Raw genomic sequence first — 16,042 nt, forward strand, 5'->3', positions numbered from 1 at the left:
TGTTCAGCAGGCTTCTCGGCCCTGTACCGAGTGGCAGGCATTGTTATTGAGGAGAGAATTTTAAGAGTGGTAAACAAAAGGGCTTAAGGTACCTCCCCTACCAGGTCTCTGTGTCCTTAAAAGGCTATAATAAACTGTCATTTTGCAGGTTTTCCTTGTGCTTTGTGGGAAATTTAGGTCTTGTTTATCATTCTCTTGGTGGGAGATAGAAAATTACTGGTCTCTCCAGCCCTTGGGCAGTTTAGCTTGGCAATCATTTCCCAGGCATTGACCATGTGCCTGTCCTCACAGCTGGGTTGACCTAGGTGGGGCAGAAGTGGCTAGCATTGCCTTCGTTCTAGTTCTAGCACCAACATGCTTTGCTTCTGGAACTCTCTCAGGCAGACAGGAGGAATGGCAGAAAGGAAGATGAACTGGGAGTAGGCCAGGGCATTCACTCTTCTAGAGCATTCAGGGAATGACTTTTGGCAGGGGGAGGGACCTTGTATAGAAATTACCCTCAAATCTTAATTTACTATTTTAGAGTTTACATTGTCACTTGTGGCCTTTCTGAGAACCCTGGACTGAAGGTGGCATGGAGCCATCTCTTGGCCTCTCTAGGCCTGAGGAGAACTTTATCAAGAGCCTCATAGCCCCTGGGGCTTCTGAGTTGACTTAGTTGGGGGAATGGGGTTTGGCAATGGCACTCCCTGGCCGTAGGGACCCAGGGCTTTCCTGAGCCAGGCAGCTTCCTACACTGCCACCTCTTTTCTGTCAAGCTGGTGAGTTAAATTTCTGTATGAGGAAATAAATGAAGGGAGAAACTCACAAGTAACACTAATGACTGAAGTGCAGGCCTGGGTCCCATGTGTCTTCTTCATGTGTACTACAGTGGGGATGTTGAACATTCCTGCTGGCTCTCTGGTCCCAGGGTTTGGGCCCTGGGTGTGTTGGGCACCCACCATCACAGCATGCCTCTGTGCTGATTTGGAGTATCAGATATAGGCCAGGGATTAGGATCTTCTGAGGCTCTTGGATTTAGACAATTCTCAGTGACGTGTGCAGGAATGTTGGAGCTGAATACCATGCATGGGTGAGTGGGGTTTGTTTGGGGCTGTGGTATAGAGGGTCTGTGACCCAGATAATCATCTAGAAGCTACCCTCTGCAGACTTCAGGACACACGGCTGGATTCTGTGCCATCCCCACCTCGCCTAGTCACCGTTTGCACATCAGTTGTGGTGTGCCGGTGACCCCTCAGTTATGGTGTGCCGGTGACTCCTGCCCAACCCTGTTCTTGTGAATAGCCTCCTTTCCCACCACACATGGGTATTTTTGAAAAAGACCATGCGGATGGACGCTGGTGAGGAAATCTGAGACTCATTTCTGGATTTTCCCTGCTTGGTTTTGGGAAGTTGCCATGATGTTTTGCGATAGCATTTAACAATCACAAGATTTTTTCCTTTTTAATATTACTTTGTGTCTTAGCTTGCTTGCTTGCTCTCTCTCTCTCTCTCTCTCTCTCTCTCTCTCTCTCTCTCTCTCTCTCTGTCTCTCTCTCTCTCTTTCTTAGATCTACCTCTGGATGAACAAGCACTAGACATTGTCTTCTCCATTTAAAAGTACTCTGAGCAGTTTAAGCTAAAAGGACACTTTACTGCTTTTGGGGGGGGGAGGGTAGCAAGAAAATTATATATATTTATACATTTTTTTTCAGTAAGGGTACTTAAAAGCTTCTGTTTAAAATTATGGGTTTTTGAAAAATATTAAGTTGTATTTAACAAATAGTTTTTCTTAACCTTTATGACTGTGGGTGGGGGTGGGGGTGGGGGCAGGGGGAGTAATAAAACTGCAGGAAATTGGTGGTAGGCGAAGTTTGTCTTGGCCAGAAGTCAGATAGAGATGACGGGGATGGTCCAGCAGATCAGACAGACCATGTCAGTTCTGGCTCAGACGTGCCTCTTAGCCTCTGGGGATGGCACTTCTTCTCTGAGGCTTCAGTACAGAGCCTTGGGAGCCTGTGACCCTGTGTCTCTTTTGGTTAGTGTCATTTCTTCCCCCGGGTCGGTATCTATGCTGAGGAAGTACATAGGGCTTCTAGGGACCATGCTGGAGCTTACTGATCAATGGGTGTGTTGAGAGCGAAAGCACTCACCACTGTGTGCAGAGAAGAGGAAGTTCCTGTAATTTTTACTGTTGAGGTGGCTTTTTTTTTGTTTTTGTTTTTGTTTGTTTGTTTGCATTTGCCAGTTAGTTGTAGGTTATTTTGCTTCTGCTCAACTTCTTCAGTTTTTTTCCCTCAACTTGATACACATGGGTAAAGGTCAGAGAGAATATTATTGTCACCCATGCAAATTCTACTGTATTTTCAAAGCCTTTTTTTAGTTATGCATATATGCGTGTGTGTGTGTGTGTGTGTGTGTGTGTGTGTGTGTGTGTGTGTGTGCGCGTGCGTGCATGCACATGAGTGTGGGTGCTCACCAAAGCCAGAAGAGGGCATCCTCGGGTCCCCTGTTGTCCTTTAAGGGTGGTAGTGAGCCTTTTGATGTGGGTGCTAGGAAGAGCAGTGTGTACTCTCAGCTACCGTGACATCTCCCTAGTCCCCACTCATGCATATTTTAAGACACAAACTTTGAAAGGTGCTTTAGTTTTGCTGAGATTAGAAATGTACAATTCTTTCTCCTTTTATATTCCTTCTTACCTCTACAAAAGCAAAATCTGTATCAGAGTCTCATTTGTGTGTTTCCATGCTCAGGAAAATGGAAGCTTTGAACATTTTAGACATGTAAGCTGATTGTTGAGTCTGTCTGTAGGTTCTTGTCTTAGATAGTGTCATAGTGAGTACTGCACACCTCCCATGTTCCAGGCACATGGAGAGGAGTCTTCTTTGCTAGTCAAGGCCATTGCCTTTCAAGAACTTTCAAAGACATGAGGGTGAGAGTCTGATGCCCCTGCCCAAGCTGTGGTGGAGGCAACATCAAAGCAAACAGGAGGATGGTGCTGCTTTGTGCTTCAGAATGCAAGTAGGAATTAGCAATCTGGAGGAGAAGGAAAGGGAATCCTATTGTATAGCACTGGCCTGAAGTAGGAGGATGCAGAGATGCCATTAAGAGACTGAGTACATTCTGGTCCTTGTGTGGGTTTTCAAACAGTGGGTAATCTCCCAAGACACAAGGCCTGGAACTTAGCTAGTTGAACTCCTTTACTTTGGCTCACAACTGAAGTTTAATTTTTTTTCCTATAGTCTCAATGAGAGAAAGGCAATTGGGGAAGGAGAAAACACATTGCATAGTAAACTCCAGAGTGATACACAACATATTGATGAATTTCATCCCCCTCCCACAAAGGATTTAGTATTATGAATTTGGACTAAATTTCAGTTTTTAGTTCATAGGGTTTTTTTTTGTTTTGTTATGTTTATGTGTGTGTATGTGTTTGTTTGTTTGTTTGTTTTTTTAAAAAATAAAATGAAATTTCTAGATGCAGGGCATGGTGACTCAACCTTTGTAATTCCAGCACCAGAGAAAAGCAAGAGGATTGTCCGGGAGTTCAAGGCTAACCTACATTACATCTTTCCAGGACAGCCTGGGCTAGGTGGAAACACTGTTGCTTCTTTTTTCCAAACCACAGCAGGTTTCAGTTTGGGGAAAGCAGCAGAACTGTGACCCCTCTAACTGTTCCACGTGGATCTGGAGTCAGCATATTTCAGATAGGAAACATTTTCTATTGAGTAATCTCTATGAAGAGTGCAGAGATCCCTGTCACACTGGGGAAATAAAAATCAATGTCTTCCTCAATGTGTTCCTCCTTTCCTTTTAATCAAGACTGATTCTAGAAGGAAGACAGATCCTCCCACTCCGCTTCTGTTTAAATGTGACACTTGGGACTTGAAACTTCCCCACTTCTGTTTGTTTGGCTTCTTTTTCCATGGCTATCACCCCTTACCCCTCCCCCCAGACCCTCCCCCTTCAAAAATGTAGTGGAAGCTTTGTTGTTTGAAATTGAAGGGTGCTGTGAATATCATTGCAAATCCCTGGTGTCTCCCTGTCTGCCCTCCATTCTCCTATTTTGGGTAGTAATGCAAGCAGTCATTTTAGAAAACATCGCTGAGTTCACTTGACGGCCCTCCTTTCAGAGGCCCGGTGCCAGAAGCAACAGAGGGACATAGCCAAGTCCCAGCCAGCAACCCAGACTTCATCGTTCAAATTCTGCTACTTGAAATTTGCATAAACGTTGAAGGGAAAAAAGAAGCACTCTGTGTCACTGCTCTTCACATATTTGGGGACCTGCAGCCATTCAGGGCATTAGAATGTTGTCTGAGGGAGCAGTGAGTGTACACGCTGCAGGCGGAGAGAGCAGGGGATGAGAAGAACCATGTGAGGCAGACAACAGACAGAGGCTTATTTGAAGAGGCTACAAAGCAACGAGTAATGCCAGTTTAAAACGTCGCTTGTCAGGGCAGCAAGTGAAACACATTGAAGGCTGCTCAGATTACACCGTCTGGGTACCAGACTTAATTACTCATGTTAGAGACTCTTAAAACAAAGGGGGGCTTTTAGGCCGGTGATACTGGCATGGCCTGGAAAGCTCTGGAAAGCCTAGAAAATTGTGAGGAGGAATCCACCAAGTCTGGATACCTTTATACCTTTAGTCTGTCTTTAAAAAGATGAATTCCTGGTACATTGGACTTAGTAAAAAAAAAAAAAAAAAAAAAACCACTTACCTTGTTGGCAATGTTTGTATACAGTGGAGGCTAATAAACTTGCAAAAACGTGGAGCCTTGGCTGGACCAAATGTCAAGTAGGGTCTGTGCTGTTTCTTAGTTCTTTGTAGAGAGATTTTGATATTGGGTATCAAGAGGGTATACTGAAGGTGTGTCTAATGGAAGCAGGTTTTGCTGTGCTTGTATTTCTCCTAGGGTCATTTTGGCTAGGTCACTTTCTCTTTGTCCTTCCCTTCCCTGTAAGCTGTAGTACAGTGTGGCCTGAGACTTTTCATTCATGGCCGATCTCCACGCGGTACAGGTTGAGGCCATGCTCATAGGTGTGTGGCCTTTCTGCTCATGCGTAGTGCTAGCTGTCCATCTACTGAATCATCTCTCTTTACTGTCTTTTTAAAAGGCGAGCAGCCGGCTCTGCATGGCTTGTTTGTTTTATTGGAGTGCTGGTGATGGCGACTGGGAGGAATTTATCCCATTTATTGATATCACACTCATTATTAAATTGTGTCATTTTCCTTTGAAGTTCACATGCTTGAACAGTGCAGCCAGTTTCCCTCCCACTTGAAGCAGCAGCTGTGACCCTGACCAGACCTTGGTGATCTAGCCCATCCTGGCATCCCCGGCCTTCTCCTGTGGCAGTTGTTTAATTCCTACCTCAAGGCCAGAATGTATGTCAGTTTCCTCTGCCTGGGCGCCCAACTCTGCCCAGGTGGGCCTCTCTTACCACTGTCTGAAGACTTTGTGACTGATTGGTGCCTGGCTTGTGGGTTTTGTTTCTTTTAGAATATAGCACTGTCTGAAGTGGCCTTTGTTACCATTGTCCCCTAACTGAAGCTGGGTTTGTGAGGCAGGATCTCTTCATTTGTTGATAACAGTATCCTTGACATCAGGGCCCGCATCTGCATACCCAGTAGATGAGCTGTGCTCTGAGTGTTAGCCTGGTTCAGTTGGGCTAGGTGGGCACATCTGTGATCCCAGCACTCAGGGGACAAAGACAGATGGATCTCCATGAGTTCAAAGCCAGCCTGCTCTACATAGTGAGTTCCAGGAAAGCCAGGGCTATCCTGTGAGATGCTGTATCAAAAAACAGTAAAGCTGGGATTGGGGGATGGTGGTGGGGGAAGTGGATCTCTAAGCTCTGCACTGAAAATGTGACACTGGAAACTGGCTTCTAAATTTTGTCACACTGCCAAGTGTGTGAGGCATGAGATGGAGGTCCGTCTTTTTGTTTGTTTTGTTTTTCCTCTTGCCTTTTTTTCTTTCTTTCTTTCTTTCTTTCTTTCTTTCTTTCTTTCTTTCTTTCTTTTTTTTTTTTTTTTTGAGACAGTTTCTCTGTGTAACAGCTCTGGGTGTTCTGGAACTCACTCTGTAGATCAGGCTGACCTCTGACTCACAGAGATCTGCCTACCTCTGCTTCCCGAGTGGAGTGCTGGGATTAAAGGTGTGAGCTATATGACACATAATTACAGTATTCACTTAGAAATTCCCTAGAATAAAGTCATGGGTCTCAACTTTTACTTTTTCTTTTATTTATCCAAACTGCTGCCACCTAGATCCTCTGAGTTCTTTGGTGGTTGAATTAAATCATTTAGGAGACTTCTTAAGTTGGATACTCATGGCTTTTTACATTTATTCTGTTCTCAAGTATGGGGTTCCTCAGACCTGTAGCCTCACCTGGGAACTCGTTGGGGCTGAAGAGCAAGTTCAGGTGCTGATGTAGTAGGTGCCTCTGATGTGTCCCGACGCTTGAAAACTGGCTTGGTAAACGTTAAAGGTTCAAGGTAGCAGAGTCCCACAAACCAGCCAAGTGGCATTAATTATTAGCCTGGGAAGCCCACCTCCTTTTTGGTCAGTGAATTGGATTGGTTCTCTAAGGCAAGGCTGTAAAGTTATTTGCTAGATTGATTGCCACATATTGACTTTGGGTTGTTTGTATTCTGTGAATTTGTCACTGTAATGATTTGCTAGGGCACTTAATAGGAACAGGCTGTGATTTTTTTTTTTTTTTTTTTTTCTTCCTGCCCATGGCCGAATCATAGGTGGCTGGATCCTTAATGCTTTTCTGGATAAATTTCTCCATGTATACTGCATTTTTAATGTACACATTAAAACTTCGTATATTTCTTATACATTATTACCGAGTGTGTGGTGTAATGTTTATGTGTGTGCGGTACATGTGTATGAGTGTGAAGGTGAGTGACCCTGTGTGTGTGTACATGTCAGGGTCAGAGGACTGCTGGTGTCTTCCTCCCTTCTTTCCCCCTCACTGTCTAGAGACTAGAAACTTTGCAGGGGTTAGCCTGGCCACGCAGGAAGCTCTTGGGCGCTGACTGTGCCCCCTCTCCAAGTTGAGATCACAGCTGTGCACAGCCAGGCCTGCCTTTTTGCACGGGTGCTGGGAATTAAACTCAGGTCCTCGTAGCTACACAGCAAGGACTGTCACCAACTGAGCCATCTCCCAGCCCCTTTTATGTAATGCCACTTAGTGCTGGGTTACAGGAGACTCTTGGGGCTTTTAGTCTACCCTAGACTGGTTTGCAGGTAGGGAATCGAGTCCTATGAGGTTGTGCCTCGTCGGCAGTTGTACAGCCAGGTACAGGAGGCAGGGTTGGGAACTCACGATGGCTTTTACTCATTGGGCTTCTTGCAGGGTGCAGACGTGAAACTTGCTCCATGCCTTCATGATAGTCCTGTCCAGAGACGTGTGCCTTTTTATTTAAAGAGAAAGAGGAAAAAGCAATAGAGGAAAGCCTAAAAGTCCTCACTGAAAATAATAAAAGTGTCCAAAGAGAATGAAAAAAACTAAAAATCAGTTTGAGAACTGCAGTATGGAGGAAGTAACCTGACATTACCTGTGTTAGTTATAGTAGTCACATCAAGCTTACCAGGGTGGGAAGAGAGAGGCTTACAGGGAAGCAGGATGGGGGTGAGAAGATCCCTCTTCGTGAGTCTGCCTGTTCAGTGCTCAGCCCAGCCTTTGCTCCTGTGATGCCAACAGCTGTCCAGAGAAAGGCTGGACTTAGCAAGAGGCCTGGATCTCAGGCTCAGTGCTGCCACCAGATAGGTTCTGATACCTCGTGCGGAAGCCACTTAACCTCTCTGGCCCTCACTCTCCAGCACACGGTCAGAACACCAGCCCAGCCATGGTGATGGAAAGTAGCTTGACTGTCGTCCAGAGCACAGGCTCTGGGGCTGGTTACCTGAAGTCAGTTTTGTGCCTGGCTCTGCCTTCCTGGTGTGACGATGGACAGGCTGCTTGCCCATCTTTTTCCTCGGCTGTGGAATAGGTGTGACGAAATGAACCACCTCTCAGGGTTGTTGTCCAGGCTGAATTAGTTTCTCTATGCACACTGCTTGGTAAATACTTCTGAGTTTTTATGAGCCCCTGGACTTTTAGAGTGGGTTCTGTCTTGCCTTCCTAGTTGTCCTAGTTAGGAGTCTTGATGTATATTTGGTGATGAAAATTGTAACTCTAGAAGCTAAACCTTCAGGTGCTGTAAGTGTGGAGCCGGGTAGACTTCTTTCTCTGCTGGTTGAAATCAGTGAAGGTTTGTGGGGCGTGAGTGGGTTTCCCCCACTGAGTGTCTGCTTTGGGGAGCCTTGGGTGGTAAAGTCTTTTCATTGTCTCTCAGGGGGCCTCGGGGAAACAAGAATTTGAGAACTTTGGTTTCTCTTTGAATATAAAATTCCTTTCCACATTGCTTACTTTAGTCTCTGTCTTCTCCTTGCTTTTTGTGAGTCTTTAAAGTGAGAGAGTATGATGTATTACTTTTTCCATAGATTGGTTCCTCCTTTTCTCTGGGTCCTGTTAGTGGCGGTTGATTCTTCCTAAAGTGGCCTGTTTTATAGAAACTTCACTCGAGGCCAGGCAACTCCTTAGCATGGTTAACCACTGTCCACTCAGACCCTCCCTAAGTAGTCAGGGACGGACTCTTCCATGCTTTCTGATGTGTCTAAACCCTGAAAGGATCACGGTCTGCTACAGCTGGTCCAGCCTTTATGATCTTACTGTGACCGGGACTTGTGAGAGGTGGGAGGCCGGGCATGAGCCTGCGGGTGTCTATGACTGGAAGAGCCAAACAATGACAAGTCAGTTTGACATCCAAGGGGAATGCAGGGCAGTGGTGGTGTGGGAGTGAGTTTTCCCTCTGGACCCTGCTTTGGGGGTCTAAGGGTCATGACTGGTGCCTGATTTCTGATTGCAGTTTGTCTTTTATTTCAGCTTTGCAATGTCGAGGTGTTCAAGAGCCCTGTGTTAACGAAGGTACCTGTGTTACCTACCACAATGGCACAGGCTATTGCAGGTAAGTTCTCCCTTTCTATGTCTGTCTTCTCTCTGACAGTAGGCCCTGCACAAGGTGCGCTCAGGCTGTTTTTATAATTTTTAATGCTTCTGTGCGATGTCACTGGTTTTCACTCTTCTGATGTAGTTTTTGTGGGTGGTGAGGATGGAAGGACATGGTTGTTAGGTAAATGACTGTCGAGGAGCATCTTTCTAGCCTGCCTTTACCTTCATCATTATGGAAGAGTTTTAGTGAGTGGCTAGTTAATATCCTTTGAGGACTTTCTCTTTTATCTTTCAGCTTGACACAGCTGTAGAATCTTTTCTCCCTAAAGTACTAGACATGATCATGTTTTTGAGTCACACCAAGTAGATATTTAATACTGCCCACTGTGAGTGAGTGTAAAATAGTCATTTGAAACTTTAATTCCCTTTTTTTTTTTTTTTTTTTTTTTAAAAGTCCAGTTCTGAGGGGGAGGCTGTGGAGCGTTATGTATAGGAGCTTATGGGGTGGAGGAGGGGCAGGAAATATTCAAGAATATTTCTTTTCTGTTTTCCAACCATCTGTTCTAGCCTTGACATTTTTGTTTGAGAAAAGTCATGGGATAGTTTCATAGTTTCTTTTATGTATTTGTTTCCTTATTTTTGAGACAGGGTCCCACCATGTTGCCTTGGCTGGCCTAGAACTTCTTATGTAGACCAGGCTGGCCTTGAACTCACAGAGATATTCCTGCCTCTGCTTCCCACATTCCTCAGATTAAAAGTGTGCACCACCAAAGCAAGCTACATTTCTTGCTGATTGTATATTTTCTTATTTTTTACTTCACAAGTTTTGCTAGTAAGGTGTATCCATCCTCTTTATACCAGAGAAAATAAGATCTGGTAATATGAAATTGCTGTTCCTTTTTCTTGTTTCGTTATGACATTTCCCCCCAAATAGAGTTGATTCTGACCCTGGGATCTAAATTCTTTAATGTCATAGGATTTTTTTCCCCCTGAGTCAGAAACAATTTTCTTCAACAGAATGAAAATATTTTAAGCCACAATGACAGTAAGATTGAACAATAGTTTGTTTGGATTGGGATTAAGATAACATTGGGAATGAAAGATTTTTTGTAACTGATTATGGCCTCTAATTTGGTTTTCAGCCAGAAAAACAAAACCCATGTGGTGTATTTTCCTCTGCACTAAAGATGTTAAGGGAGGGAGTTAGTATCTCGGAATTGGCCACCACAGTCTTGTTTGTCTATTTGTGGCATCTGCTGTGTGGTTGCTTGTTCTATTCTGATAGTCAGCTCTCCAATGGTCTTAACAGGTGCAAGTGTTGTTCCTTTTCTCAGTAGATCCTAAAGCCCCGGCTTTGGGCATTTTTGCATAGCTAATACCTAGGATGGTGCCGTCTAAACAGTGCCTATAAAAGCAATGAGTTCTGTTGTATGCCTTCTTCTAGGGCAGTGGTTCTCAGCCTTCCTAATACTACGACCCTTCCGTATGGGTCCTCAGGTTGTGCTGACCCCCCAGCCACAAAGTTACTTCTTAACTGTGACTTTGCTACTGTCATGAATCATAATGTCTTAGATGGAAATGAATGACCCTGTGAGAGGTCACTTGACCCCTAGGTTGAGAACTGATAGTCTAGGGAGGTGTAAAAGAACATCTGTTTACCTCAGGTAGGGGCACTGAATATAGAACCAAGACCTGATGCCACCTGAGGTAGCTCGGTGAACCAGTGCGTTCATTGTGCTCCGCATTGGAGCACACACAGGTGGCTCACAGGCAGCCATCACCCCAGTGAAAAGCCACACGAGCGTGGTGACGACATCCAGAAAGCTGCCATCCTCGCCCTTCTGAACAAGTCCCACAACTCGCATACCTCACACTCAGGCAGCTCCACTGAGGCGAGCCTGCTCTCTCCAGCAGCTCTTTGTGACCCTATTGCTGTTTCTGTGGCCCTGGAGCAGGGCTTTGCCAGTCTCATAGCTTTCATGCTGTTCTTTCTGCCTTGTAAGTGTCATTGACTTGTTTCTTACCAGCCCCAGTCTGCCATTTCGAGGAAATGTTTCAACTCGGAGGAAACAGCCACACACACTCCTTGAATTAAAAGCGGTCCATGCACACAGAGTTCAGTACACACCATCATTTCCATGTCTCTTATCTGTTTATCTAACAAGATTGACTTCCCCTCTGGGAGCTTTATTTGCTTTGTGTAACATTGACCTGATACAGAGGCCAGCTAGGTGGATGTAACTGGACTTAGTGACTTATGCAGAGGAATTTCACAGAGGTTATGAATGCTGGCCCGTATGTGGTCTCATATTCAAGAGGAGGCTTCATAGAGAACAGGCTCTGAGTACTGGAGAGGATAGCAAGTAAGGCCCATGTAGGGAGAGGCAGGTTTGACACTGGCTAGTCTTAGACTTGAAGCATGACCAAGGAGGCATGCTGTCCCCAGATGCAGAAAGAGACCCTGCATGATGATGTGCACAATGGAAATAGAAGCAGCCTGGGCCTAGGTGTTGGGGACACATTTAGTCCCAGCACTTGGGCAGAAGAGGCAAGCTGACCTTTGTGGGTTCAGGATCAGCTTGGTGTACAGAGTAAGTTTCAGGCCAGCCAAGGGTACATAGTGAGACCCTGTCTGATTTCTGTTCTCGAAAACTCATTGGTTGTTGATAGGATGGACTTGGGGGTGTAGTTCTGGGGGTGTCCTCAGGTAATCTTTCAGTCCTGTCTAGAAGGAAATACGTCTGGATAAGGAGGAATAAGGGAGAAAATTGGCAGAGCCTTCCTTTTGGGAGACCAGCAAGAACAATCTGACTTGGAAAAGAGTGCTTACCTCACTAAAGCTGTACTTGAGTGTCCTCAGGAGGGGGTGCTTGACGTGCGGGAATGCAGGCCAGTGAGAACAGAAGCACAGGGGCTGCACACACCGCTCCGAGATTCTGCACTAACCTCCCCGGGCTCATAAGCATCATTAGAAGTAAAACTGGAGTGTCCTCACACACTTCCCAGCATCCCTCCCTCACCCCTCTGCCCGGGAAACATGGGATTCCAGCTTGTTCAGTGAATAGTTTCACAAACTAGTGAGTGAGTATTCCAACACTTACAGGGTTATGAAAATTACACCAGGCATGCAGGGCATGTGATTGTCTTTTATTCCTGAGGTTGCTTAGTGGATTAAGAAAACAAAGTTGAAGCCAAGTTCCTTTTGTGGGGGGTAGGGTGGGAATTGGAAGAAAATGTTTTAAAGTGGAAGGTATCACAGGACCTGTTGAGGTGGCATTATGCTGCTGATTCAGCTAAAACCTAACGATTGTTTATAGAAATTATAGAAACCCTTGATAAGATCACATTGACAGATGAGGATAAGTACTTTCAAAGATGGGTTTTGTGCACAGCTCCACTGTTTTTTGTTTTTTGTTTTGTTTTGTTTTTTTTTTTTTCCTCTTCTCACTGTGAGGAACCCAAGGACCCTGTCGGATTGTGATGCCAGGCAAGGGGAACCTGTGCAATCTTGCATAAAACTCAATTACTGCTGCTAAATAGTTGCTGTCAGCTCTTAATAAAGTCCTCTCCCTCTGAACGTTAAGACATTTTATTCTCGCCCTGTCCTACTGGGAGGTGTAAATATATAATTAAGTTTGGATGTAATTAATCACTTTCCAGTTGTTTGTTCCAGGCTTTTAAGTATAAACCACCTCAAATCCCATTTTGATTAAAAATCATGGGCAACTCATGTCTCCTAGGATGCCAGGGGTAGGTGAGGTTATGAGTTACCCAGTCCCCGAATGTTTACAGTAAGGACATATTTATCAGAATTCAAATCCTATCTGTTGAATGTAATGTCTGGGTTCAGTGGCTGTGTTTCTGTCAGCTGCTCCTTGTCTGACTGTGGGTTCAGTTTTGCTTACCTTCACACTTTGCTTTTAAGAGACTCACTGGATACCAAGGGTGATGCATTTGGAGTGTCGATCCCATAGAGTTTTGCGATAGTGGGCACGGTGATCCTATTTAGGCTTAGTGTCAGGCTTTGTTAGTTATGTCTGCTCTGTTTCACCCTTAGTGCTGGGATATGGCCCACATTTCCAAGATATGACCCTTTAGAGGACCGCGGGGCTGTCCTTCTACTTTGGCAAGGCTTGCATTCTGAGGAGGAACTGCCCTTCCAGTCTTTGCAGCCATTCAATTGTCTCTTGGATCTTGTGTTCTCATCCGCCTTCTGAACAATCATAAACCATGGAAGGATTCACACAGCTGTGTTTGTACTTTGAGCTCCTCCCCAAGGAGCCCATCTTTTCATCTTTTCTAGGGTTTTACCTTTGGAGGAGTCCATCTTTTTCATAGCTTTGCCTTTCAGATTCCATTTACCTCCATAGCTCCCGATGCCCCGGCTCGATCTCTACTAGAAAGACATCTACCGCCTGCTTGCCTTTTCTTTTTCTTTTTTCCTTCCTTCTTCCTTCTTCCTTCCTTCTTCCTCCCTCCCTCCCTCCCTCCCACCCTCCCTCCTTTCCCCCCCCCCTCTCTTTCTTCTCGATGCTACCTGAACTGGAGAGCAGCTTGCAGAGGGAAAGCAGCTAAATGTGGGTTTTCGTTTCTTGCTGTTTGCTTCCTTCCCCTCTCATCTCCTACTTCCCTTGTAGTTTTTTCTAGTGCTTTTCATATTTCATCTCAAGTTTATAATTGTTATGAACAGGACAGTTCCTCTGATGTGATTATTGCCATTATTGTTAAGAATGTGAATTAGAGTTGTAAGGGCTCCTGCACCATCTCCGTGTTGGAGGAAGTGCCTAGCACAGTTGGGAAAAGAAGGGAACATCACATGTAAAATCACATGTAAAGTCATACAGTTGCAGAGGTGTCTGTGGAGGGGTGCCTTTTCCTGGGAACCTCTAGTCTGTATCGAAAAATTGTATTTTAAAGTGCATTGTGATGGATGCAAATGTTATAAAATACAAGCTTGTGTCACATTTTATCCAAACCTTGTCTGCTAGCTGTAATAAACATTAGCAACTAAGTGTTTTCTTTGCCAGGATTAGAGTGATGTTGGTGGTCCCAGCATCTGAAACCCATCCAAGAAAACTGGGCCGGTTGCCTTCATTGTCCTCTTAACAAATGTAGGTATCATAGTGGAGAGCAGAGGCACTCTGGGCTCACTCAGAACTCAGCATGAGATGGAGGCTGTATCCACAGTGCTTTTGCCTGTGCCGTGTGATGGTCTCCGAAGGGTGTTTTCTGACGTCATAGCTGACTCAGCATTAGTCCCTTTCATTGCTTAGTTAGTTAGTGCTATGAAGGGGAGTTGAAGATCAGAGCTGGGGAACAGGACTGTGCACTCACTGACCAACCACTTGCTTGCTTTCTGCTTTCTTGACAAGTGTGCCCTGCCAGCCAGGTTCCGTCGTGTTGGTTGCCCTAGTTAGCAGAGCATCGTGTGTGTTTTCTGGAAGGTGAGAGCAGAGTCAGCCATACTTCTATAGTCTTTTCATTTTATTTTTCTACAGTCTCTTTAGCATCTGTTAAACATAAATGAAGAGTGGTATCCTCGGCCTATTTAAAAACCTTTCATAGGGTAGGTTTTTTTCTCTTTTTCTTAGTATGGTACTTAGGAATTATTAACTCAAAAGTTACTTGCTATCGGGCTGGAGAGGTGGCTCACTTGTTAAGAGCACTTGCAGAGGACCCAGGTTTGGTTCCCAGCACACACATGGTGGCTCACAACCATCTGTAATCCTAGTTCTAGTGGACCTGAAGCCTTCTCTGGCCTCTGAGGCCACCAGGCACGCAGGTGATGCACAGACACACATAGAGGCAGAGCACCCATACGCATAAAGTAAAAATAAACACATCTTTAAAAGAGAGTGACATCACAGCCTGGCTGCACATACCTTAGGTAGCACCACATACACCACTCAAGTCTGCAGTAGTAGTTGCAGTTAATTGATATTGTTGTATTACCTCATACTTCTTCAGGAAGGTCATCCAGCTGTTACCAGTGCGTGGGGCTGGATGACTGAAAGCAGTTCAGAGTGAGCCCTGCAAGGCTGTTGTAAAGTCAGGGAAATGACTGACTGGTGTGTGTGGGCCGCTCAGAGCCCAGCAGTGAGCAGCGGAGCTGCGGCTGAGGTGAGAAGAGGGAGGCACCACCTCAGGTGTGGCATTGAGAGTACCGCCTGAAAACTCAGTCCTCATGGAGAGTGACCTGCGTGTCATATGCCAGAGTGCCAAAGCTAATACACAAATGGCGGAAAGTCTCAGAATTCTGGATAAAGGTATCAGCAGTGCCGATTATTACGTTTGCCTCAGGCTCCCGTGTGGTTCAGCCTGGCACTTGTGAGTGGCCTAGGTCTCGGAAGCATCCTCCCTGGTAACATGCTGTCAACATAGATTTCTAGGCCAGATAGACTCAAGTTTGAGCCTGCTTCCTGCTAGCGATCAGATCTTTGGCAATGTAGAGACTACAGTAATAGCTGACCCTTGTTCTAAACCCGGCTCTCACCTCAGCTAAGCTGTTGATATGAAATATGTAATGTTAAATCCTTGCTTTATCAGTCAATGTAGGGATATTCAGAGAGTTAAAACTTTTTTATATTGACTCAAGATGAGCTCAGAAAATTTGCTCTCATTTTGTGTCTCAGTTTACCTATCAATAAAATGGGAGCAAATTGCATATTAAAGTGCAAGACCAAACAAGACCTCCCAAAAAGGAAGTATAAAACATTTGAAGATATATGACTGCTAGAAAATGATTAAAAATCTCTGCTTTCATTAATTAAAATTTATTTATTTTGCATGTGTGTGTGCCTTGGAGTGCATGTGGAGGTTAGAGGACAACTTGTAGGAATCAGTTCTCCCCCATCATGTGCATTCCAGGGCTCAAACTCAGGTTATCACCCTGGCAGCTAGTAACTTTATCTGCTGTGCCTTCTTCCTGGCCCCTTAGCTTCTGGTGTGAAAGTAGAAACAGTGGTATTATGTAGGCCTGGGCATCTCAACCATGTCCTACTGACTTATAACTACCTGAGGTTACACGAGTCAGCCTTGGCTAAAGCCTTTCTGCCAT

The 16,042-nt window shown here is 45.0% G+C and overlaps 1 protein-coding gene across 1 annotated transcript in view; it reads left to right on the forward strand.

Moving 5' to 3' along the window:
• Positions 1 to 16,042, forward strand: part of Notch2 (notch receptor 2) — a 135,316-nt gene that overhangs the window by 28,666 nt on the left and 90,608 nt on the right. Inside the window, exon 2 of the mRNA XM_051199130.1 lies at positions 8,920 to 9,001. Coding sequence (XP_051055087.1) covers positions 8,920 to 9,001 — 82 coding nt within the window. The remainder of the gene's footprint in view (positions 1 to 8,919; positions 9,002 to 16,042) is intronic.

This window comes from Phodopus roborovskii, unplaced genomic scaffold (genome assembly GCF_943737965.1).
Source record: "Phodopus roborovskii unplaced genomic scaffold, PHOROB, whole genome shotgun sequence".
In the NCBI taxonomy this organism is placed as follows: domain Eukaryota; kingdom Metazoa; phylum Chordata; class Mammalia; order Rodentia; family Cricetidae; genus Phodopus; species Phodopus roborovskii.